Genomic DNA, 27255 nt, shown 5'->3' with positions numbered 1-27255 from the left:
CTCCTTTACTTCATGATTATTGATCTACTAAAACCACAGACTTCTATTAAAAACCTAAAGCCTAAAACCTTTGTCTATACATTAGAGAAAATATGGTCATGAGACCAGTGTATACATTTTGTTCACCAAGATTTTATACAATAAGACATGGTGTGTTCCCTTTTAGGCTCATATATCTATGATGGCATTCAATTGTTCTATGTTTTTCACATCTTTATATATTTTGTTGTATGGAGTCTATGCAATAGAATGTTCACAGGCTGATAAAGGAATGTTGAGACAAGTTGGAATGTTCACATGTTCATTGAAAATGACTATCAAACAAGCAACATTCTATTGGATCTCTTAAAAACCATGGGATTAGGTACATTTTTGCCTTCAGATCTAATGATTTACTTAGACTGACTCATCATTGAAACAACAATGTAACAAACTACATATTTGTTGTAGGGAAATTGGTTATAATGGGAAATTCTACAAGTCCAAGAGATCCAAAGCTTGTTTATAGTTTTATATAGCCACCTGTAATAGTCTGTTGTACACTGAGCGTACAAAACATTAGGAACACCTTCCTAATATTGAGTTGCACCCCCTTTTGCCCTTAGAACAGCCTCAATTTGTCGGGGCATGGACTCTACGTGGTGACAAAAGTATTCTACAGGGATGCAGGTCCATGTTCACTCCAATGCTTCCCACAGTTGTGTCAAGTTGGCTGGATGTCCTTTGGTTGGTGGAACATTCTTGATACACACAGGAAACTGGTGAGCATGAAAAACCCAGGAGCTGTGCAGTTCTTTACACATTCAAACTGGTGCGCCTTGCACCTGCTACCATACAAAGGCACTTACATGTTTTGTCTTGCCCATTCACCATCTGAATGGCACGCATATACAATCCATGTCTCAATTGTCTCAAGGCTTAAAAATCCTTCTCTAAGTCCCCTTCATCTACACTGATTGAAGTGGATTTAGGTGAAAGCCTGACAGTATGCTCTCGATGGTGCTCCTGTAGAACACTGTGAGGGCCCTCGGGGACAGGCCACATTTCTTCAGCCTCCTGAGGTTGAAGAGTCGCTGTAGTTCCTTCTTCACCATAGTGTCCGTGTGGTTTAACCATTTTAGCTCCTTGGAGATGTGTACCAGAGGAACTGTCTCAATGGTGGCCCCATTGATGAGGATGGGGGCATGCCCAGCCTGGTTCCTCCTGAAGTCCACGATCAATTCATTTGTTTTGCTGACGTTGAGGGAGAGGTTGTTTACCTGGCACCACGCCGTCAGAGGGCCTACCTCCTCCCTGTAGGCCATCTCGTCGTTGTTGGTAATCAGGCCTACTACTGTTGTGTCGTCAGCAAACTTGATGATGGAGTTGGAACTGTGTGAGGTCACGCAGTCGTGGGTATACAGGGTATACTCCATGCTTTTTGGATTTCTTTTATTTCACCTTTATTTAACCAGGTAGGCCAGTTGAGAACAAGTTCTCATTTACAACTGTGACCTGGCCAAGATAAAGCAAAGCAGGGCGGAGGGGGGAGGAGGTTAGAAATAGCCTCTCCCTCAACATCAGCAAAACCAAGGAGACGATCGTGGACTACAGGAAACAGGGGGAGGAGCATGCACCTATTGTCATTGACAGGGCTGCTGGGAGAGGGTAAAAACCTTACAGTTCCTCTGTGTGCACATCACAGAGATCCAGACATGGCCCAATCACATCACCATCGTGGTGAAAAAGGTGCCGCAGCACCTCTTCAACCCTAGGTGCCTGAAGAAATTTGGCATGGGCCATTGAATCCTAAATAAGTTATATAGCTGCACAATCGAGAACATCTTGACTGGTTGCACCACCGCCTGGAACGGCAACTGCACCACCGCCTGGAACGGCAACTGCACCACCGCCTGGAACGGCAACTGCACCACCGCCTGGAACGGCAACTGCACGGCCCTCAACCGGAAGGCCCCACAGAGAGTGGTGCGGCCGGCCCACTGCATAATTGGGGGAGAGCTCCCTGCCCTCCAGGACAAATCAAATAAAATGTTATTTGTCCCATACACATGGTTAGCAGATGTTAATGCGAGTGTAGCGAAATGCTTGTGCTTCTAGTTCCGACCATGCAGTAATATCTAACAAGTTATCTGACCTAACAATTTCACAACAACGACCTTATACACACAAGTGTAAAGGAATGACTAAGAATATGTACATAAAAATACATGAATGAGTGATGGCTGAACGGCATAGGCAAGATGCAGTAGATGGTATAGAGTACAGTATATACTTATGAGATGAGTAATGTAGGGTATATTATATAATGTAATGTAGGGTAAACATTATATAAAGTGGCATTGTTTAAAGTGGCTAGTGATACATTTATTACATACATTTTTCCATTATTTAAGTGGCTAGAGTTGAGTCAGTATGTTGGCAGCAGCCACTCAATGTTAGTGATGGCTGTTTAACAGTCTGATGGCCTTGAGATAGAAGCTGTTTTTCAGTCTCTCGGTCCCAACTTTGATGCACCTGTACTGACCTCGCCTTCTGGATGATAGCGGGGTGAACAGGCAGTGGCTCGGGTGGTTGTTGTCTTTGATGATCTTTTTGGCCTTCCTGTGACATCGGGTGGTGTAGGTGTCCTGGAGGGCAGGTAGTTTGCCCCCAGTGATGCAATGTGCAGACCTCACTACCCTCTGGAGAGCCTTACGGTTGTGGGCAGAGCAGTTGCCATACCAGGCGGTGATTCAGCCCGACAGGATGCTATCGATTGTGCATCTGTAAAAGTTTGTGAGTGTTTTTGGTGACAAGCCGAATTTCTTCAGCCTCCTGAGGTTGAAGAGGCGCTGCTGCGCTTTCTTCACCACGCTGTCTGTGTGGGTGGACCATTTGTCCGTGATGTGTACGCCGAGGAACTTAAAACTTTCCACTTTCTCCACTACTGTCCCGTCGATGTGCATAGGGGGCTGCTCCCTCTGCTGTTTCCTGAAGTCCACGATCTCCTTTGTTTTGTTGACATTGAGTGTGAGGTTATTTTCCTGACACCACACTCCGAGGGCCCTCACCTCCTCCATTAGGCCGTCTCATCGTTGTTGGTAATCAAGGCTACCACTGTAGTGTCGTCTGCAAACTTGATGATTGAGTTGGAGGCGTGCATGGCCACGCAGTCATGGGTGAACAGGGAGTACAGGAGAGGGCTGAGAACGCACCCTTGTGGGGCCCCAGTGTTGAGGATCAGCGGGGTGGAGATGTTGTTACCTACCCTCACCACCTGGGGGCGGCCCGTCAGGAAGTCCAGGACCCAGTTGCACAGGGTGGGGTCGAGACCGAGTGTACTATGGTGTTAAATGCTGAACTGTCGATGAACAGCCTTCTTACATAGGTATTCCTCTCGTCCAGATGGGTTAGGGCAGTGTGTAGTGTGATCGCGATTGCGTCGTCTGTGGACCTATTGGGGCGGTAAGCAATGACATCTACACCAGGCGTGTCTGAGGGAGGCCCGAAAGATCGTCAAGGACTTCAGTCACCCGAGCCACAGACTGTTCACTCTGTTACCATCTGGGAAATGGTATCAGAGTATCGGGTCTCGGACCAACAGGATCTGAGACAGCTTCTACTACCAGGCCATCAGATTTCTGAAAAGCTAAACTTAGCTGTCTCCCTGCACAGACCTGCAGCTTAGAGACTATTTACACCGGAGAGACTATATGTATCTTAGAAATTGTTTGCACTGACTACCCACACATACAACCCTTATACACAAACCTACACACACACGCATGCACACACGCACACACGCACACACACACACACACACACACACACACACACACACACACACACACACACACACACACACACACACACACACACACACACACACACACACACACACGCAGTCAACCCTGCTGTTCTAACATATACTATTGATTCCACTACTTGTAAATTCAGTCCATTATTACGATGCACACTACCTCTTCTATTACTTCTACTACTTGTTATTTTTTGGCTCTTTTCAGTGTTCTTATTGATTAATGTACTGCATTGTTGAGTGAGCTAGCACAAAAGCATTTAACTGCACCTTTTTTGCTGAAAACTGTGTAAGTGACGAATACATTTTCTTAACTCTTATTTTTCTTTAAACTGCATTGTTGGTTTAAGGGGTTATAAGTAAACATTTCACAGTACGGTCTAAACCTGTTGTATTCGGGGCATGTGACAAATAAAATTGGATTTGATTTTGATGATATACATATAACTGACATACTTGGGTTGTCCTTATTGTAGCACACATTTTAAGTCATTATTGGTCTATTACACTAATTATTTATTCAGTTATGCAAAATCAATGTAGTCAGAGAGGAAGAGGCAAAACAAGAGGATTTACTACACCTAAAATCTGTCCTTGGGAGATTTTTTTATTTAACCTTTATTTAATTTGGCAAGTCAGTTAAGGACAAATTCTTATTTACAATGACGGCCGACACCGGCCAAACCCGGACGACGCTGGGCGAGTTGTGCGCAGCCCTATGGGACTCCCAATCAGAGATAAGCCCTTTTTTGTATGGAGGTCTATGAGAGCGTGTCGAATAACATGGCTTATTTGATCTAATAGAAGTTTCGTAATGTTTAGACTGTTACAAATGTACTGATATAAGTGGATGCATGTGGCATTCCGCCAGCTTTGGAAGAGAAAAACGACTTAGTTGTGCCAGTTGTTCAGAGCATAGCTGCCCTGGTGCCCTCTCATTGGCTAGAAGGGTCCCACCTGATCGCGCCTCGTTGAGGACAAGTCCGGGTTTGGCCGGTGTAGGCCTTCATTGTAAATAAGAATTTGTTCTTACCTGACTTGCCTAATTAAATAAAGGTTAAAAAAATAAATACCAAAAAACGTATTGTTCTGTGTGAAATGTGGTCTAGAATCGCTTAGCGGGCTAACGATTAGAGCACACTATAAGGAGTATAATGACACCAATATGTTGTCTGACTGTATCATGTACCATTCACAGATCATATACTGTAGGTCTAAAAGAGACCTAAAATAGCCACTTTCATCAAGATACATATTTTTTTATTAAATACATTGTGATACAAATGTAAAAAAAAACAAGTCAAACGTACTTCCTCCCAGTGAAGTTTCTATGTGAGAATTGCCAGAAAAATCTGAGATACCCTAAATATTTTTTGTTTGCCCTGGCGTGGAATCGCCCTTGAGCTCAAGCCAATAATAATAGCTGTACGGGGAAGTGTATTCTGTTCATCCTCTCTTGAAGTATAAATATTGGTTGTCCATAGTATTCGAATCCTGAGTCATATTTAATACTGCTCTTATTCTGGTTGTTCTAGATCTACAATCTACAATATACTGTACAAAGGGTATACGTTTTTTCTGCTCTCTTCTGAATGGCCCATCATAACACCATGCATTGGTTACATCACTCAAGAACACTGTCACATAAGAAAATACACGAGGGTTGTGTAACTCGCACCCTCTGTGGTATTGACAGCATGACAGTGTCATTTGATTTACATTTCATCGATGATTGTATTTGTTTGGCTTTCAAGCCAGCATAATCGTAAGTATATGTTTAGACTACTTTATTGGCAAGCTAGCTAGAACGTCCAGTTACTTGATTCTTGTTCTGCCACACTAGTCTCCGCTCTCTAACTAGATGTAGTCTCTAGGTATAATAACACATTCATATTATGGGTATTGTTCTGCCACACTAGTCTCCGCTCTCTAACTAGATGTAGTCTCCAGGTATAATAACACATTCATATTATGGGTATTGTTCTGCATTATAATTACAACCTATTTTCAACTCCTTTTCTACAGGTTCGGACCAGACACACAGACTGGATTCGTTAATGCTGGCTAAACTAAACCGTGTGCTCTATTTACCAACGCTACTGCTGGTTCGTTAGCCAGCTAAGCTAGCTAGCTAGCCTGCCAGTCAACATATACTTTGGATAGTTATTTTTTATTACTCCGTGATATTCCCCACATTCCTATTTCTATATTTTCTGTCGACTTAAATAAAAGAATGTCATGCACATGCAGATCAGCGGTGAGATTGTTCATAACTTCTCAAAAAGGTAAGCATATTTTGCTAGCTAGCTAGCTAACTTGCTGGCTAGCTAGCTAACGTTAGTCTTCTAGCCAGCGAGCTTGAAAGTTGCACAATCATATAATGTTCAAATACAGCACAAATAATGATTATGAGGTGTTGAGAAAAGCAAACTAATGTGAAATGGGGTAACATGGTTGTTTTGCAAAGTTGTAACCTGTAACATCTACCTGCTAGCCTTGTAGCTAAAGCTAGCTAAGCTGATGTGAACTTGACTTACAGTGTTGTTACGCAAGAAAGGACCATACAGTGGTGGAGCATGCATTACAGTTAGTTATTTATCCAAATACTTTGTCAACATTTTCATGTTATGAATACATGTATGTTCAGGGGAACTTTCAGCGACGTGCCCCCTTATGCATTCATATTTGACACGCATGAGGAAATGTAGGTGTTTTTATCTATTGATTAGTAATATGCTCAACGTTTGCTTTGCTGATGTAGAAAATGTACATTAACAGTATGTCAGTTGATTGAATCTGCTTGTATGTTCACAGGTATCTCTTCCACCAGAGTCCAGTTATTTTCTATTAGCAGACCAGGAACACCTGATGTCCGATTAACCAGAAGAGTTCCTGTGAGATCCTTCTCCGAATCATCTGTATGTTTTTCATCAAAAGATGTCAAAGATGGCTCCGGTGATGGAGGAAAGGTATGTCAAAATCAGGCCTTATTAACATGTTGTTACTATTAATAAGACATTATAAGGATGCTTATGATGACAATTCTTACAATGAATTGCAATCACATCATAATGCATTGGGGCGGCAAGTAGCCTAGGCAGGTAGCCAAGTGGTAGCCTAGGCAGGTAGCCTAGTGGTTAGAGCATTGGACTAGTAACCGAAAGGTTGCAAGGTTGCAAGATTGAATCCCCAAGCTGACAAGGTAAACATCTGTCATTCTTCCCCTGAACAAGGAAGTTATCCCACTGTTCCTAGGCTGTCATTGAAGATTAGAATTTGTTCTTAACTGATTTACCTAGTTAAATAAAGGTCAAATAAAATAATAATGTAAAAAATACCTGTTGGCTATAAGTAAAGTTCATTGAATGTTATAATATCTTCATGACTTCCTTCATGGTGAATGATCTAGTCCCAGCAGGAGCTACAGTACCTAATCTACATTCTCTGCTCTTCCACTCTTGACAGAAGTCAGTTGGTGATGCAGGAAGTGGGAAAAGAGGAGCTTCTGGTGGCTCCGGAAAAGGAGGCAGCCAGCTACGCTGTCCTAAGTGTGGAGATGCCTGCACACATGTAGAAACCTTTGTGTGTAAGTGTTTTACTTTTCTTCTAGAGGAATTGACAAGAGAGGATAGGATTTGTGTACGGTCAAGCTTGGCACAGGAGCAAATCTCAATTATGAGAAATTGAGTGCTTTGAAAAGTGCTTTGAAACAAACAGCAAACTGTTAGCCTGGTCCCAGATCTGTTTGTGCTGTATGGCCAACTCCTATATGGTCGCTGTTATACCAAAAATATGCCAATTGACCATACGAGTAGGCAAGACAGCACAAACAGATTGGGAACCCAGGCTAGCAAACTGTGCTGTGACCCTGACACTTACTTTCTTTTAATTTATTTGAATTAATTGAACATATGGTTTATAACATGTACAAGTACCAGTACCAGTCTGAATGACATGCACATCATGTGGAAGGGACAGGATTTAAGAGAATATGGTGTTACTCCAGCTTTCAACTGATCTGCTTTACCTAGTATCTACTGGCTCAGTGCAGCTCACACATCTATAGGGAATGCCAGACTACTGGGCAACAGCTGTCAGACATATTGCGTGTTACTAACAAATAAAGTCCTTATGTAACAAATGGGTCATTGTCACAGAGCAGCTAAGTGTAATACAGGTCTAGTTTGTGTGCTTATGCCCCCACTAGCAATATCATGATCCGGCTTAGTTGGTGCCATAACATCCTTCCCCCCTCCCTCTTCCTAGCTTCAACCCGCTTTGTGAAATGTGAGAAATGTCATCACTTCTTTGTGGTGCTGTCAGAGACCGACTCCAGCAAGAGTCTCAATAAGGAGCAGGAAGCAGCCAACGAGGCCGTCAAACTGGCCTTCCAGCAGAAACCTCCTCCTCCTCCTAAAAAGGTATAGTGGACAAGTCTTACAATGCATTATACCTGCAGGCTTTAAGTAAAGTGTTAACAAGTGGGACAAGAAGAAAAGTAGGATGGTCTGGTGGTCTAATCCGCTGCCTCAGGTGCACACATACCGCTGCAGCATGGGTTCTAATCCGCTGCCTCAGGTGCACACATACCGCTGCAGCATGGGTTCTAATACACAGCCTCAGGTGCACACATATCGCTGCAGCATGGGTTCTAATCCACTGCCTCAGGTGCACACATATCGCTGCAGCATGGGTTCTAATCCGCTGCCTCAGGTGCACACATACCGCTGCAGCATGGGTTCTAATCCGCTGCCTCAGGTGCACACATACCGCTGCAGCATGGGTTCTAATCCGCTGCCTCAGATGCACACATACCGCTGCAGCATGGGTTCTAATCCGCTGCCTCAGGTGCACACATATCGCTGCAGCATGGGTTCTAATCCGCTGCCTCAGGTGCACACATACCGCTGCAGCATGGGTTCTAATACACTGCCTCAGGTGCACACATATCGCTGCAGCATGGGTTCTAATCCCCTGCCTCAGGTGCACACATACCGCTGCAGCATGGGTTCTAATCCACTGCCTCAGATGCACACATAACGCTGCAGCATGGGTTCTAATCCACTGCCTCAGGTGCACACATATCGCTGCAGCATGGGTTCTAATCCGCTGCCTCAGGTGCACACATATCGCTGCAGCATGGGTTCTAATCCGCTGCCTCAGGTGCACACATATCGCTGCAGCATGGGTTCTAATACACTGCCTCAGGTGCACACATATCGCTGCAGCATGGGTTCTAATCCGCTGCCTCAGGTGCACACATACCGCTGCAGTATGGGTTCTAATCCGCTGCCTCAGATGCACACATACCGCTGCAGCATGGGTTCTAATCCACTGCCTCAGGTGCACACATACCGCTGCAGCATGGGTTCTAATCCGCTGCCTCAGGTGCACACATACCGCTGCAGCATGGGTTCTAATCCGCTGCCTCAGGTGCACACATAACGCTGCAGTATGGGTTCTAATCCCCTGCCTCAGGTGCACACATACTGCTGCAGCATGGGTTCTAATCCGCTGCCTCAGGTGCACACATAACGCTGCAGTATGGGTTCTAATCCCCTGCCTCAGGTGCACACATACCGCTGCAGCATGGGTTCTAATCCGCTGCCTCAGGTGCACACATATCGCTGCAGCATGGGTTCTAATCCGCTGCCTCAGGTGCACACATACCGCTGCAGCATGGGTTCTAATCCACTGCCTCAGGTGCACACATATCGCTGCAGTATGGGTTCTAATCCCCTGCCTCAGGTGCACACATACCGCTGCAGCATGGGTTCTAATCCACTGCCTCAGGTGCACACATACCGCTGCAGCATGGGTTCTAATCCACTGCCTCAGGTGCACACATACCACTGCAGCATGGGTTCTAATCTGGCCCACTGCTATATCAGGACACTCCTCTATCTTTCACCTGTATCTCTCTCTATCCAATAAACATACAGACTTTTAAAAAGTATATGGTAATCAGGATGATTATTAGACATTATAAAGGGATCATATACGTTTATGACAGGTCTTGATGCATTATACTTGCAGGCTTTAAGTAGTGTTACCAAAATAATCACAATAATGTGAAATCAGGCTGATACATCTCATTCCAACTGCATTCAACCCTTCCAGCTACTGTCCTCTTGCAATGTCCCAACACATCCACTTGTTGTGTATGCCAGACAACGGGTGGTTCAGTCATCCGGGTTAAGTTATAGCTTACCGGGCTTTGTAACATCCGCCATACCACTGAAAGAAGAACAAGTAGAGATTGTACGACAAAAGTACCAAAGAGGGACATGTGTCTATAAACTGTCTGCAGAACTTATTGGTAACATTTTACATAACACTTTACTTACTGGGGCAATCTGGGATTCAAACAACAACAATGCGGCCATCCCGGCACTTTTTTGTGTAAACAGCAATGGTTGGGGAATGGGGCTGGAGAAATGTAGACACTCTCAAATTCAAAATCCAAAAACGTATGTACAAATCAACGATAGGCCCTTTAAAGCCTGTCGATATAATGCTTTATATCTTGTTATTGGCTTGTATGAGCCTTTATAATGAATGTCTTATTATAAGGCTTATAATATGTTTTTTTCACTGTATGTGGGACATTTTCAACTGACTCAAAATGGCTGTTCTTTTAGGATCATTATAAGATTATTATAATGTGACATTGTAAGGAGAGTCATTGATGCTTATGATAAGTCTTGTAATGCATTATAACTGCATCATGCATTATGCTTTATGTAAAGTGTTACCAAATTGTCTTTCAGATCTATGCCTACCTGGATAAGTACGTTGTTGGGCAGTCCTATGCAAAGAAAGTGCTGGCGGTGGCTGTTTACAACCACTACAAGCGCATCTACAATAACCTTCCGGGAGCGGGCACCAAGCCACAGGCAGAGGTGGAGAAGCAGGCCTCCCTTACTCCACGAGGTTGGTACTGTGCCAATCCCTGAGCTGTCTATCTCCAGTTTGACTCTGTATTTCATTTGTCTGAAATGGCCTTCTCCCTTCCTCGCAACTTATTTCCTCCATCTGCACCTATGTGAATGAACTTGACAGGTGAAAGGAACTATTGAGTAGCTCTCCTATGTCTTCAAATCAGTGCAGAAGAAGAAGAGGAGATTAGAGGAAGCGACTTTATACTATCGAGATGCATACTAAGTGCAGTGGCAGTTTTCTTCTACTGTGCACCTTGAAATGTAACAGCATGCCATTCACTCAGGTTAACAAAATGCCTTAGCCCATTTGTAATGTAAAACAGAATCACAGCTGAATGAATGGTAGGATTAAGTGTTCTCTTGCAGGCTCCTCTGCCATGGTTTGGCATGTGTATAATGGCTTCTTGCAGTCCTTCCTCATCCATGGATTTAAAGTAACGACCCATGGTTTCCCGATTCCTATCAAATATGACCAATAATTCATTACAATATAAGTGAAATAGTTTTCCTTCCCAAAAATGGTAATTAAGTATGTTAAGAGGGGTGTGGGCGTACCCAAACAACAGAATGGCGTATACCGGTCATAAGAAATGTTCATGTGGGTAGACAGCTGATTGGTCAGCTTGATGAAATCCTCCTCTATATAAGGAAATAGCAACATTTTTAAAATGGTTTGTTTGAGATAAAAGTTTGAGGTGTTTTTAAGTGTTTTTTCTCCAATTTATGCTTTGGCCGCTAATACGAGTATATGATGAGTCAACAACATTATTTGGGTATGAGTTAAGAATATGAACTTTTAAAAGGGAGCTTTTCACTGGACAGTTACTTTAAGGTTTTTACACTTTTTAAAAAAACCTTTATTTAACTAGGCAAGTCAGTTAAGAACAAATTCTTATTTTCAATGACGGCCTAGGAACAGTGGGTTAACTGCCTTGTTCAGGGCCAGAACGACAGATTTTTTCCTTGTCAGCTCAGGGATTTGACCTTGCAACCTTTCGGTTATTAGCCCAACGCACTAACCACTAGGCTTCCTGTCGCCCCATTAGCCCAAAGTCCTGTTTGAACAGGACATTTGTTAGACAGTCAGTCAGACAGACAGACAGACAGACAGACAGACAGACAGACAGACAGACAGACAGACAGACAGACAGACAGATAAGGTGGCCAAATACAGACAGACAAAGACAATCAAACAGAAATACAGACAGACAGATAGTGGCCTAGTAACCTTGTTGTTAATCATGCACATGGTATATATATCTCTCCACACAGTAACAATACACTGCCTTAGTCCAATATTTATTCACTCTCACAGTATCTCTACACAACACCCTTATTCCCTATATAGCGCACTACATTCCTAGCTGACCTCTCTCTCTCCCCCCTTGCCTCTCCATTCCCTCCCTTTCTTTACCTCCTCTCTGTCTGTTCTTTCAGAGTTGCTGCAGATCGCTGGGATCAATCCCCATGGCAATGCGCTGGGTGCGTCAGTGCAGCAGCAGAGCCAGCAGCCTGCCCAAGAGAAGAGGGGGGGTGAGGTGCTCGACTCTCACCACGCCAACATCAAACTGGAGAAGAGCAACATCGTGCTGCTGGGACCCACCGGATCAGGTGAGCTTTGGAAGAATTGGAGCACGATCTATAAGGGAAGTATTTTTCTACTATAGTGTACTACTTTGAGCAGAGTCTCCTGTGTCCCTCTGTGATTAAACAGTTTGTCATTGGGTCAGCTCTTTAATTGGCCCTACACTGTCATAAGGCCTGCGTAGGGTAGTAATAACATACAGTAGCAGTTGTCATAAATGCTCATAAGGGTGGATGGAAACTGACTTTACACAGTTATGACACGGACGGTAAGAGTTGCGCCAAGGGCCTGAATTCACCCTGCACTGCTCTGCATAAGGTGACACAGTTATGGCATTACAGATGGCATTACTGTCACGATTTCTGACATGACTCTAAAGTCAATTGCTATACGCTAACATCTATTTTTACAACCATGAATGCCATCTGTTGCGTAGTCGTACGTAGTCTTTTACGAGTTCCCAAGAGGGGTCAAACAAAACACATACAAAATAAGTTGTAATCGGATTCTTGGCTTTCATATCTATATTACAGGAAACACAAATTGCATTAAAGCAATACTACACTCAAAGTCATCATCATGACACATTTTGCTCTGTACTGAAAGGACTCTAGAATAGCTGACTGCTGACATGCACCGTTTGTTGTGATTGCGCTAGTTAGCAACTTCCTTCAAACTGCACGCAGAGACATAAAAATGGTATCCATGAGTTCATCTCTCTGGGGAAGTATATAAAGGGCCAAAATATCCTGAAGTATCTCTTTAACACAAAGCTTTTTTAGTGTAGTATTCCTTTAAACAAAAGTTGTCAAATGGATGTGTTGGTATTTCCTATTGCCTGACATTGATTGATATCCATATTGCAGGTAAAACCCTCTTAGCCCAGACACTGGCTAGGTGCCTGGATGTGCCCTTCGCCATCTGTGACTGCACCACGCTAACCCAGGCAGGCTATGTGGGCGAAGACATTGAGTCTGTGGTGGCCAAGCTCCTCCAAGACGCCAACAACTCTGTTGAGAAAGCACAACAAGGTATATGCTATAATGTGTTACTTACTTGCTTGTGTATGTGAATGTCTGTGGTTGTGTGTGACATGTGACATCAGTATGACTATCTTATCAAGTAGTGTACTTTAAGCACAAAATAAATATCTGAATTAAAGGCACAGTAGGCAGCTGTTTTGATGACCCGACCAAATGCACATAGAAATGTTATAGATCTGTCATTCTCATTGAAAGTATGTCTGAGAAGCGGTAGATCCATTCTATGTGTGCTATTTTCCTGTGCTTCCAGTTTTTGCTCGTTTTACTAGTTTTGTATACCATCTTCAAACATCTGAAAAAATATATATTTTTAGTTATTGAAAATATATGTCTTAGTGGTTTAGATGGTACAATGATGCTCTACACTATTCAATACTTATTTTGTCGCATACACTGAAATTAAGCGAACCATTAGAACCATTAGAACTTTAGTAACCAGGAAATGGTGGAGTGATTTCTTCCTATTGTACCTTTAAAGATAGAAAAGAGAGACATTTTTCATGACTGCTGTGCAACATATATATTGCATGTGTGACAAACCAAGGTGAAGCAAAATATTCTTGTGTGGTAAAAATGTTGATATACTGTATGCTAACTCACTCTGAACGGTGATTGGTTCTCGTTCTCTTCACTGATTGGCCCTCGCAGGCATCGTGTTCCTGGATGAGGTGGATAAGATTGGCAGTGTGCCCGGAATCCACCAGTTACGAGACGTGGGGGGTGAGGGAGTACAGCAGGTCAGTGTATACTGTGTATAGATAGATATTATAGTGGTTTGATTATTTATAGATATGTAGATCTGTCAGGCAGTACAGCCCTGTCATGAACACTGTTTGCCCTGTCGGTTATAAAACCTGTAGATTCTGGCTTCATAACAGATTTCCTTGACCTTTCACCGCATTGTCTGTAAAAAAACACACTTGTTGACTTGTTGATCTCCCATAAGGATTCCAACATGGGATCATACATACCTGTTACAGTGGTTTCCCATCCAAACTTTACTTGGCGATACTTCCTTAATTGTCTATTTGGAAAATAGTGTCTTGTGTCTTATAACTTTCAGTGGCTAGTTGCCCTTGAAACTCAGACAATCCAAAAATGCTCTGAGTTAAATCAAAAGTAAAAAATAAATAAAACATGTTAACACCATGTGATAAATTCCCTCATTACCCTTCCACCATCTTGGCTGTTGCCTCCCTTCGCAATATTTGCTCTAGACGCATGTTTGATCGCCCAGAAATGACTAGGGCAAAGATGTTCAAGTATGAGGAGAGGTAATGAGAGAATTTCTCCTGGTGCAAAAACATTTATAGGTTTGGAAGAGGTTGAGAAGAGGTTTAGGAAACACTGGGTTATTGTACATTGTGTGTGTCTTATAATGTCCTCTGTTTGGTGGTCGTTTGGTAGGGTCTACTCAAACTCCTGGAGGGTACTATCATCAACGTCCCAGAGAAGAACTCCAGGAAGCTGAGAGGTGAGACGGTCCAGGTGGACACCACCAACATCCTGTTTGTGGCCTCCGGTGCCTTCAACGGCCTGGACCGGATCATCAGCATGAGGAAGTGTGAAAAGGTAAACATTTCAATGTCAACATTTTAATTCCAAATTTGATTTAAATTGAATTTCAAATGTTTAATAACTACTTTTTCTGTAAAGGAATTTCTGGTGGAGTGGTTCATACAATAAAAAACTGTACACAAATAACAGTCAATACAGAATGAAACTAGGCTGCCGTCCCTGTGTGGCTCTGGCCAAATGTACTATACTAGACTAGATAAGGAGGCTGATATTTCAGACAGACCCTTCATTTTGTGGCAAGGTTGCATTTGTAAGTGCAGGGGTTTTGGTGTTACCATAAGTGATATTGCACTGAATCAGTGTATCCTGGACACTGAAGCTCTTTGATCATGTGCCTTCAGAAAGTATTCATACCCCTTGATTTATTCCACATTTTGTTGTTACAGCCTGAATTCAAAATGGATTAAATATATATTTTTCTCTCACCCATCTGCACACAATTCCCCATAATTTAAAAAAGTGGGAAAAGTGTTTATTAGAAATGTTAGCAAATTTGATTTACAGTTAAATACAGAAATATCTAATTTACATAAGTATTCACACCTCTGAGTCAATACTTTGTAGAAGCACCTTCCACACTTGGATTATGCAACATTTGCCCATTATTATTTTAGAAATTCCTCAAGCTCTGTCAAATTGGTTGCTGATCATTGCTAGAAACTATTTTCAGTTCTTCGCTTTCTCATTTTTTAAGTGCATTTAAGTCAAATCTACAACTCGGCCACTGAAGAACATTCACTGTCTTCTTGGTAAGCAACTCCAGATTTAGCCATGTGTTTTAGGTTATTGTCCTGCTGAAAGGTCAATTAATCTCAGAGTGTCTGGTGGAAAGCAGACTGAACCAGGTTTTCCTCTAAGATTTTGCATGTGCTTAGCTCCATTCCTTAAATTTTTTATCCCGAAAAACTCCCCAGTCCTTAATGATTACAAGCAATTAGGTTAGTGTTGTGGAATCACTATAATGAATGTTGATCCATCCTGAGTTTTCTCCTATCACAGCCATTAAACTCTGTTACTGTTTTAAAGTCACCATTGGCCTCATGGTGAAATCCCTGGGAGGTTTCCTTCCTCTATGGCAACTGAGTTAGGAAGGACGCCTGTGTCTTTGTATGGACTGGGTGTATTGATACACTATCCAACGTGTAATTAATAACTTCACCATGCTCATAGAGCTATTCAATGTCTGCTTTTCTTCACCCATCTATCAATAGGTGTCACGCCCTGACCTTAGTTATCTTTGTTTTCTTTATTATTTTGGTTAGGTCAGGGTGTGATGAGGGTGGCTTGTGTAGTTTTTGTATTGTCTAGGGGTTTTTGTATGTCTAGGGGTCGTTGTATATCTAGGTGTTTATATGTCTATGGTTGCTTAGATTGGTTCTCAATCAGAGGCAGCTGTTTATCGTTGTCTCTGATTGGGGACCATATTTATGTAGCCATATTCCTTGGGTATTTTGTGGGTTATTGTCTATGTGTAGTTGCATGTCAGTACCCGTGTCGCATAGCTTCATGGTTGTGAAGTATGTTCAGTGTTTCTTCATTCAAAGAAGTATGTATTCTTATCACGCTGCGCCTTGGTCTTCTCGTTATGACGAACGTGACAATAGGTGCCCTTCTTTGCAAGGCATTTGTAAACCTGGTCTTTGTGGTTGAATCTGTTTCAAATTCACTTCTTGGGACCTTACAGTTAATTGTATGTGTGGGTCACAGAGATGTGGTAGTCGTTCAAAACACACAGTGAGTCCATGAAAATTATTATGTGACTTCTTAAGCAAATCTTTACTCCTGAACTTAAGGCTTGTTATAACAAAGTGGTTGAATACTTAGACTCAAGACATTTCAGCTTTACATTTTTTATTCATTTGTAAACATTTCTAAAAACATAATTCCTCTTTGACATTATGGAGTATTGTGTTTAGGCCAGTGACCCCAAATAGTATATTTAATCCATTTAAATTCAGGCAGTAACACAATGAAATGTGTAAAAAGTAACGGGATGTGAATACTTTCTGAAGGCACTGTATCGTCATGACATTACAAGGTAAATGAGGAGAACTTTAGTTGTGTTTACAACGCTCTCAACCTGATACAGTCCAGTTACTGTGAACCAATCCTAACTTGAAATTGGTGTGTGTAAAAATGTACTTTCACGATTTGCGTGAAAATCCAAGTTATTTGTGCATAGGCCTATCTCAAGTTAGGATTCAGCCTTGGGTCAGAAAAGACTGCAAATGTGGGTGGGATTAGTAAGGTTCAAGGGGCGGTCAAGAAGATTTGGGCATTCATAGCAGATTCACCTGTGTGTATGTATATACAGTGCCTTCGGAAAGTATTCAGACCCCTTGACTTTTTCCACATTTTGTTTCGTTACAGCCTTATACTAATATTGATTAAATTCTTTTTCCCCTTATAAATCTACACACAATGATGACAAATAGTTTTTTAGTAATATTTGCACATTTTTTACAAATAAAAAACTGATATGACATTTACATAAGTATTCAGACCCTTTACTCAGTACTTTGTTGAAGCACCTTTGGCAGCGATTTCAGCATTGAGACTTCTTGGGTATGACGTTACAAGCTTGGTACACCTGTATTTGGGGAGTTTCTCCCATTCTTCTCTGCAGATCCTCTCAACCTCTGTCAGATTAGATGGGGAGCATTGCTGCACAGCTATTTTCAGGTTTCTCCAGAGATGTTTGATCGGGTTCCACTCAGGAACATTCAGAGACATGCCCCGAAGCCACTCCTGGGTTGTCTTGGCTGTGTGCTTAGGGTCGTTGTCCTGTTGGAAGGTGAACCTTCACCCCAGTCTGAGATCCTGAACGCTGTGGAGCAGGTTTTTATCAAGGACCTCTCTGTACTGTGCTCTGTTCACCTTTGCCTCGATCCGAACTTGTCTCCCAGTCCCTGAAAAACATCCCCACAGCATGATGCTGCCAACACCATGCTTCACCTTAGGGATGGTGCCAGGTTTCCTCCAGACGTGACACTTGGAATTCAGGCCACCTGTTTTCACTTTCTCATTATGGGATATTGTGTTAAGATTGCTGAGGATTTTTTATTTAATACATTTTAGAATCAGGCTGTAACGTAGCAAAATGTGGAAAATGTGAATACTTCCCGAATGCGCTATATTTTTTGTTATTATGGAGAAAAGTTTAAAGAATAACAAAATAGACAATGCAACATAAGTACAAAATCAGCCAACATCAGCCTATAGTAGCAGAACTGTCCCTCTTTAACTGAATCCCTCCTCCTCTCTGCAGTATCTGGGCTTCGGAACGCCGTCCAATATGGGACAGGGGCGTCGGGCGGCTGCGGCCGCAGACCTGGCCAACAGCAGCGGAGCGGAGATGGACGCCGTGCTGGAGATCAAGGAGAAGGACCGACTCCTGAAGCACGTGGAGGCCCGGGACCTCATCGAGTTTGGGATGATCCCCGAGTTTGTGGGGCGCCTGCCTGTGGTGGTTCCCCTGCACAGCCTGGATGAGGAGACCCTGGTTAGGATCCTGACGGAGCCACGCAATGCTGTCATACCACAGTACCAGGCCCTGTTCAGCATGGACAAGGTGGAGACTCATGATTGTTATTATTAGTGGTGGTGGTAGTAGTAGTAGAAGTATTAGTGTTACTGGTGGTAGTAGTAGTAGTAGTAGAAGTATTAGTGTTACTGGTGGTGGTGGTAGAAGTAATAGTGGGGTTAGTGGTGGTAGTAATAGTCGTAGTAGTAATAATCGGTCCCTTCAGGATTTTGCCATTCTGTACATAAAACAGTCATTGCAATATTATTGCATAAAACTGCCGATCACCCCACATTTCCAGCATAATGTGATTCAGTCGATACAGACGCAAACATATGCCTGCAAATATCACAACAAATCTCTGCCAAATCCTGGAAGGACTGTGTTGTAGTAGTCGTAATATAAGTAGTAGTAGAAGTGGTGGTAGTAGTAGTAATATTAGTAGGAGTAGCAGCAGTAGTAGTAATAGTGTCAGTAGTAGTACTAGCATCAGTAGTACTATAGCAGCAGTTGTAGTAGTAATAGTAGCAGCAATAGTAGTAGCTGTGATAGTAGTAGCAGCAGATGTAGTATTAGCATCAATAGTAGTAGGATTAGTAGTAGGATCAGTAGTAGCAGTAGTGATAGTAGTCGTAGCAGCAGCAGTAGTAGTAATATAAGTAGTGGTACCAGCAGTTGTAGTAGCTGCAGTATCAGTAGTAATAGTAGTAGCAGCAGCATTATCAGTAGTATCAGTAGTAGTACCAGCAGTAGTAGTTGTAGTAGTAGTAGTATCAGCAGTTGTATGAATAGCAGCCGTTGCAATAGCACAATAGCAGTAGTAATGGTAGTTGTGATATAAGTAGCAGTAGTAGTAATATAAGTAGTGGTACCAGCAGTTGTAGTAGCTGCAGTATCAGTAGTAATAGTAGTAGCAGCAGCATTATCAGTAGTAGTAGTAGCGGCAGCATTATCAGTAGTATCAGTAGTAGTACCAGCAGTAGTAGCAGTAGTTGTAGTAGTAGTAGTATCAGCAGTTGTATGAATAGCAGCCGTTGCAATAGCACAATAGCAGTAGTAATGGTAGTTGTGATATAAGTAGCAGTAGTAGCAGTGATGGTAGTAGCAGCAGTTGTAGTAGTAGGATCAGTGGTATTAGTAGTAGTAGGATCAGTAGTATTTGTAGCAGTTGTAGTAGCGGGAATAGTAGTAGTAGTAGTCGTACCAGCAGTTGTAGTAGCAGGAATAGTAGTAGCAGGAATAGTAGTAGTCGTTGTAGCAGCAGTTGTAATAGTAGCATTAGTAGTGATAGTAGTAGTAATATAAGTAGTAGTAGTAGCAGCAGCAGCAGTAGTAGTAATAGTAGTAGTAATATAAGTAGCTGTGATAGTAGTAGTAGTAGTAACGCCGTCATCCCCCAGTACCAGACCCTGTTCAGCATGGACAAGGTCTTTCAGGAGGGGAGGTGGTGTGGGGAGGAGGAAGGGTGTGCGTACTTTCCTGTATTTATCTGTGTTTGGATGTGCAGACACTAGTGTCTGTGTATATACATCTGTAGGTTCTGATGTCTTTGTGTGTGTGATGATTTCATTAACACTTTTATTACCTTAATCTCATTCCAGTGTGAACTGAATGTAACTCCAGATGCCTTGAGAGCCATCGCCAGGTTGGCTTTGGAAAGGAAGACCGGTGCTCGTGGGCTAAGGTCCATTATGGTAGGCACCTCCAATATATATTTTGAAATGTATAAATTGTGATTTACATTTTTAAATGTATATTTAAGAATATGAAATATAATTGTTTTACATGCATTTTGAAATGTACATCTTAAACCTTTGATGGTGGCGAGTAATATTCCTTCTCTCGTCTTTTAAGGAAAAATTGCTTCTTGAACCCATGTTTGAAGTGCCACACTCAGACATCATGGCTGTTGAGCTGAACGAAGACGTGGTCCAAGGGAAATCAGTGCCTGTGTATGTAAAGTAAGTATTCATAATTACCAGAGACTCAACTCGATTGGGGACAATATAGTATTAAAGTGTATAAGTAACATGCTGACCACTCCGCTCACGTCATGTGCGTGAGTGTTGCAAAATAAATTTAAACATACATGTTATTCAATTATTGCATCCACACAGCTTGCGGGCGCCAATGTGCGTCTGCATTACCAAGCGCTAAAATAGAAGTCAGTTTTATTTGTAACGCTGAACGCGGTGGAAGTCCTGCCTCTCCTATCTCCTCATTGGTTTATAGAAGCAGATACCCACGTGCCGTCTCCTCATTGGTTATACCCACGTGGGTGATTGAAAGATGAACTGAGTTCGGTCGGTCATCATGGTAACTATGGAAGTTAGATATCAATCGTCATAAAGTCCAAAGAAGAAAAAGCCTGGAAGGAGGAGAGATGACTAGAAATTATTCGGTTGACCATTTTATGTGTGGATTAATTGTCGGAGTAGAGGACCTTGTGCATTTCAGGTAAAATAACAACTCAACGTTTATATCCCAGGACAAATTAGCTAGAAACGGCAAGCTAGCTAAATATGACAAATTAACTGCAAGCTAGCTAGAAAAATTGCCATAAATGTTTCATGCTTTTTGACCTGTCCCCAAATTAATATAATTGGTTCAGAGTTTGTTTTAATATTTCAACCTGCGTATCATGATCGCGTTTGATGTGGAGGGACAAAATCAATTTGCGCACGATGGTGCAAGCGCCCGGCCGGTTTGGGTATGGCGTAAGTAACAGTCGTCAAAATGGAAACCTTACTGGAGAACTAGTCATTTTTGGAGGCATGAAGCAGAAGTAGCTAGTAAAGGGCAGCAGGACCGGTAGCTAACTAACTTAAATAATCCTAGCGAGGTAGTTGGCCAACTTGTTAGCTACTTTATTTACTCTCTTTGCTAGAAACCAGATTGCTGTTTAAGGCCTCAAACAGCCATGACAATTCTCCAATAATAATAATACATTTGGACGTGTGACACATCCACTTGAATAGCGTATTGAAAAATTCTATATCAAATTGTATTAGTGACATGCGCCGAATACAACAGCTTACTTACAAGCCCCTAACCAACAATGCAGTTTGAAAAATACGAGTAAGAATCGAATTTTATGACTAATTTATGCAGAAATCCAGGTAATTCCAAAGGGCTCACATACTTTTTCTTGCAACTGTATATACAGGGGGTACCAGTACAGAGTCAATGTGCAGGGGCACCTGTTAGTTGAGGTAATTGAGGTAATATGTACATGTAGGTAGAGTTATTAAAGTGACAATGCATAGGCAATAACAGAGAGTAGCAGTGGTGTAACAGGGGGGGAGGGGGGCAATGCAAATAGTCTGGGTAGTCATTTGATTAGATGTTCAGGACTCTTATGGCTTGGAGGTAGAGGCTGTTTAGAAGCCTCTTGGACCTAGACATGGCGCTCAGGTACCGCTTGCCGTGCGGCAGCAGAGAGAACAGTCTATGACTAGTGTAGTGGAAATTTCCTCTATTTACCAAATCATGAGAGCAAATCACACACAAGTCAGAGTTAGTTATCACAAAGTCCATTTTTAATTATATGAGCTCTATCACAACCCTGTGACTCTCAGATCAATTCAGTGTCTATCAATGAATTCTCTGAGAGTCCCTTACACATTGCAGCTGAGATCCTTTAATAGCAAAGAAACACACATAGTCAGACAGCATAGACATAATAAATCGTTCAGCTTTGTCTCCTAAACTATGTTATTTTCTCAAACTCAGAACCATAAACCAATCCTCCATATCAACAGGCATATATCAAATCCATCCTATCTTGACAAGATCACAGAGACAGACTGACTGGCACACAGACATTGTGGAGCCAAGAGATACACGCTTGACCTCTCCCCTTTCTCCGGCCCAAGCAACTTAGTCTTGACATAGAACAGATACTGCAACCCCGCCACAGTATTATACAAAAATAACATTCTGATGAGAAGTAACTTACAAACATATGATGAATATAAAACATCTTACCTATGTTACCAACCAATTCTGATTATTCCCCAACACTAGTGTGGCTGGAGTCTTTGACAATTTTTAGGGCCTTCCTCTGACACCGCCTGGTATAGAGGTCCTGGATGGCAGGATGCTTGGCTCCAGTGATGTACTGGGCCGTACGCACTAGCCTTTGTAGTGCCTTACTGTCAGAGGCCGAGCAGTTGCCATACCAGTCAGTGAAGCAACCAGGATGCTCTCGGTGGTGCAGCTGTAGAACCTTTTGAGGATCTGAGGACCCATGCAAATCTTATATGGTGTGGTTTCACAGCAATTTAATTGAAAATACAGTTTTTTACCATGACTTTTCATTTATTTGCAGCAGAATTTAATATTTTTTTGTGTGTCTCCAGAGCACCTGCTAAAGAGTCTGAGGAGGAGTATGACTCTGGGATAGAGGAGGAGAGCTGGCCAAGGCAGGCGGATGCAGCCAACAACTAACAAACAGTCCAAAATGGAACTTCAGAAATTGCCATTTCGATTTAATAAGCTATGGCATTTTACAAATACCATTATTGTAACTTCAAATGGAATTATCACATCTGAATTACATCAGTGTTGATCATGATGATGTAGGTTATGCAATTTCATACATCGGAAAAAGTTTGTTCCCAAATTGTTGCAAAGGTTTAATTAACATTAACCAAGTATTCTCTACCCATCTTTCCCAGAGAGAGAGAAAAGGAGAAAGAACATTATCCTGTTTAAATGTAAAGATACTTTTACTTTTTCTCATAAAGTAGCTAGTGTCTCTTTGTGATAAGTACTTGTTTGGGAAACCTTAATGGAAATGGATTGTATCAAGTCCAAAATCTATTTTCTCTTATTTTGTTTTGACACCATTTTATTTTTGACAGTCAAGGATTAAGGTAAATATAGGATACTTGTTTTAAGCACCATGTCTTTCTGATGTAATTTAGGAAGCCATTTTGTTTCTTCACAACTCTGACGAGGTCAGCCAGGTCATAGAAACCAGCGTTCTTTACAGAACAAGTATTTATAGTCAAATTGTTAACCTTTTCAAAAAAGATCAGCTTGGCTGCTCTGTGGTGGATTTCAAATATCCAACACTGGGATTACTAGTATACTGTATGTACAGTTAGTATGCCATGTATGAGATGAAACGTGTAAGATATCTGGGGTCGAGATAGGGGGGTGACTTAAATTGATCCCAATCAGCTTTGATAATGTCACATTTTCAGCACATTTTCCCATTGTGGTTGTTTTTGACGTTTCTTTATGGAACCGTTTAGAACTACCTACACATTTAATGAAGCCATGACATCACTGGTGTTTTTAAATGAAAACATACTAGTCTTTAGAAATGCATTGTCTGATTTGCTCAACACTATACACTGAGAAACTGTTCATTCAATGCAGTTTCTTTAAAAGAAGCTGGGCTTTTTTGTACACTTTATATACAGATATAACATTTAGAAATCTCAGACAGTATGGGCCTAGAATCTAGATAATTTGCTCAATTCCACGTTGACCCTTAGACCCTAACCCCTAGGCACCTGTGTAGATCTCAGAAGATTTGATGGGTGTTAGCAATATGGTAACAGTTTAGTCTTTCTCTTATGGGTTTCTGTGATGTTGGTTACACCCATCCAAACCTTTCAAATCTACACAGGGACTTTATCTTGGAGCTTATGTTGCGTTCATAACCGAGTGGGAAGGTGGTAATTACCAGCTGTGAAGTCGTAAATATCAGTTGGATGCATTCACATGCTTTGAACTCATTGAGAAACGCTGATTGGCTAATGGCAAACAAGCTGCGTCAATCATAAACTAAAAGTACAGCTATCATGCTTGTAAACATATGTGTTCAAAAACATTAATAGATAGCTTTTTATAAATAATGTTTTACTGCATGTAACTGCCTAAAATGCTGTTATCGAGGTAATTTCCTTAGTGGGTGACATCAGAGGTCAACATGTGGGAGAAGTTGCCGCTCAGGAATGATATATGAGTTTCCTACTAGTAATTACCAGTTGGAGGGGCGTTCAAGTAGGTTTTGTATGTGGTAAATAACACCTTCCCACTTGGTTATGAACACAGCATAAGGTCTTGATTTAGAGTTGGGCAATTGTGTGATGTACAGTCCATCAGAACTGATGCCATCTGTGTGGCAGCAACCCTATTTTGCTCTGAATAGTTATGAACTTATGTAAATGTGAGACTTTAATAAATATATTAATCACTTAAGAGTGTTCAGAGGTTGTTTGATGAACTATAGTTGTCCAGTGTTCTTCAGTCCTGGTGGGTTTATTTAGTCCAAGCCACCCAAAAACATGCACCCTCATCAGTTTTTATAGGCTGCGGTTACACAGGCAGCCCAATCTTGATATTTTGCAAATTAGTGGAAAAAGATCCGAATTGGGCTGTCTGAGTAAATATTTATATTATTAGATATTTATATTATTAGATATACAGTGGGGAGAACAAGTATTTGATACACTGCCGATTTTGCAGGTTTTCCTACTTACAACGCATGTAGAGGTCTGTCATTTTTATCATAGGTACACTTCAACTGTGAGAGACGGAATCTAAAACAAAAATCCAGAAAATCACATTGTATGATTTTTAAGTAATTAATTTGCATTTTATTGGATGACATAAGTATTTGATCACCTACCAACGAGTAAGAATTCCGTCTCTCACAGACCTGTTAGTTTTTCATTAAGAAGCCCTCCTGTTCTCCACTCATTACCTGTATTAACTGCACCTGTTTGAACTCGTTACCTGTATAAAAGACACCTGTCCACACACTCAATCAAACAGACTCCAACCTCTCCAAGACCAGAGAGCTGTGTAAGGACATCAGGGATAAAATTGTAGACCTGCACAAGGCTGGGATGGGCTACAGGACAATAGGCAACAACTGTTGGAGCAATTATTAGAAAATGGAAGAAGTTCAAGATGACGGTCAATCACCTTCGGTCTGGGGCTCCATGCAAGATCTCACCTCGTGGGGCATCAATGATCATGAGGAAGGTGGGGGATCAGCCCAGAACTACACGGCAGGACCTGGTCAATGACCTGAAGAGAGCTGGGACCACAGTCTCAAAGAAAACCATTAGTAACACACTACGCCGTCATGGATTAAAATCCTGCAGCGCACGCAAGGTCCCCCTGCTCAAGCCAGCGCATGTCCAGGCCCGTCTAAGGTTTGCTAATGACCATCTGGATGATCCAGAGGAGGAATGGGAGAAGGTCATGTGGTCTGATGAGACAAAAATAGAGCTTTTTGGTCTAAACTCCACTCGCCGTGTTTGGAGGAAGAAGAAGGATGAGTACAACCCCAAGAACACCATCCCAACCGTGAAGCATGGAGGTGGAACCATTCTTTGGGGATACTTTTCTGCAAAGGGGACAGGACGACTGCACCGTATTGAGCATTGTAAGATGTAAGAGCGTTGAAGATGGGTCGTGGCTGGGTCTTCCAGCATGACAACGACCCGAAACACACAGCCAGGGCAACTAAAGAGTGGCTCCGTAAGAAGCATCTCAAGGTCCTGGAGTGGCCTAGCCAGTCTCCAGACCTGAACCCAATAGAACATCTTTGGAGGGAGCTGAAAGTCCGTATTGCCCAGCGACAGCCCCGAAACCTGAAGGATCTGGAGAAGGTCTGTATGGAGGAGTGGGCCAAAATCCCTGCTGCAGTGTGTGCAAACCTGGTCTGTAATTGCAAACAAAGGTTTCTCTACCAAATATGAAGTTCTGCTTTTCTGATGTATCAAATACTTATGTCATGCAATAAAATGCAAATGAATTACTTAAAAATCATACAATGTGATTTTCTGGATTTTTGTTTTAGATTCCGTCTCTCACAGTTGAAGTGTACCTATGATTAAAAAAATTAGACCTACATGCTTTGTAAGTAGGAAAACCTGCAAAATCGGCAGTGTATCAAATACTTGTTCTCCCACTGTATACTTATATTAGTTATTTAAAGTGTCACAATTATCTATGAGCAGTAGAGGAACTTCTCTCTCGCTCTTCTCAATTTAATTCAGTTTAAGGGGCTTTATTGGCATGGGAACCACATGTTCACATTGCCAAAGCAAGTGAAATCGATGATAAACAAGTGGGGGGAAAAAATAGGAATAATGAACAGTAAACATGACACTCACAAAAGTTACAAAAGAGTAAAGTGATTTCAAATGTCATATGTCTACATCTAGTATTGTAGCAATATTCAAATAGTTCAAGTACAAAAGGGAAAATAAATTCACATAAATATGGGTTGTATTTACAATGGTGTTTGTTCTTCACTGGTTGCCCTTTTCTTGCGGCAAAAGGTCACAAGTCTTGCTGCTGTGATTGCACACTGTGGTATTTTATCCAATAGATATGAGAGTTTTGAATTATTTGTGGGTCTGTGTAGTCTGAGGGAAATATGTCTCTAAAATGGACATGCATTTGGCAGGAGGTTAGGAACTGCAGCTCAGTTTCCACCTCATTTTGTGGGCAGTGTGCACACAGCCTGTCTGCCTATGGCGGCCTTTGGTCAATAGCAAGGCTATGCTTTCCTTAATTTTCCTCAAAGCTTTCCGCCTTATCTCAGCTCACTGGTCACCATAGCAACACCCACCCGTTGCATGTGCTCCAGCAGGTATATTTCATCCCCAAAGCCAACACTTCCTTTAGCCGTCTTTCCTTCCAGTTCTCTGCCAATGACTGGAACGAATTGCAAAAATAACTGAAGCTGGAGTCTTATATCTCCCTCTCTAACTTAAAGCATCAGCTGTCAGAGCAGTTTACCGATCACTGTACCT

The 27255-nt window shown here is 42.0% G+C and overlaps 1 protein-coding gene across 1 annotated transcript; it reads left to right on the top strand.

The window, feature by feature from the left end:
* Positions 1-5298: 5298 nt before the first annotated feature.
* clpxa (caseinolytic mitochondrial matrix peptidase chaperone subunit Xa) lies at positions 5299-24682 on the top strand. Its single transcript, XM_052516007.1, has 14 exons — positions 5299-5561; positions 5822-6081; positions 6611-6765; positions 7262-7382; positions 8063-8217; positions 10567-10729; positions 12175-12348; positions 13189-13353; positions 14014-14102; positions 14773-14937; positions 18212-18514; positions 20068-20160; positions 20321-20427; positions 22828-24682. The coding sequence occupies exons 2-14, from the start codon at positions 6030-6032 to the stop codon at positions 22913-22915; spliced, it is 1830 nt and encodes a 609-aa protein (XP_052371967.1). The 5' UTR covers positions 5299-5561; positions 5822-6029; the 3' UTR covers positions 22916-24682.
* Positions 24683-27255: the final 2573 nt, after the last annotated feature.

Source organism: Oncorhynchus keta, unplaced genomic scaffold (genome assembly GCF_023373465.1).
Source record: "Oncorhynchus keta strain PuntledgeMale-10-30-2019 unplaced genomic scaffold, Oket_V2 Un_scaffold_3531_pilon_pilon, whole genome shotgun sequence".
NCBI classification, from domain to species: Eukaryota; Metazoa; Chordata; class Actinopteri; order Salmoniformes; family Salmonidae; genus Oncorhynchus; species Oncorhynchus keta.
This window is presented reverse-complemented; position numbering and strand designations above follow the sequence as displayed.

Bases quoted from the DNA above. Each gene is read 5' to 3' on its own strand.
- clpxa (XM_052516007.1), top strand. From the start codon at position 6,030: ATGTCATGCACATGCAGATCAGCGGTGAGATTGTTCATAACTTCTCAA. The intron at 6,082-6,610 runs GTAAGCATATTT...GTATGTTCACAG, and splicing joins GTTCATAACTTCTCAAAAAG to GTATCTCTTCCACCAGAGTC. The intron at 6,766-7,261 runs GTATGTCAAAAT...CACTCTTGACAG, and splicing joins GCTCCGGTGATGGAGGAAAG to AAGTCAGTTGGTGATGCAGG.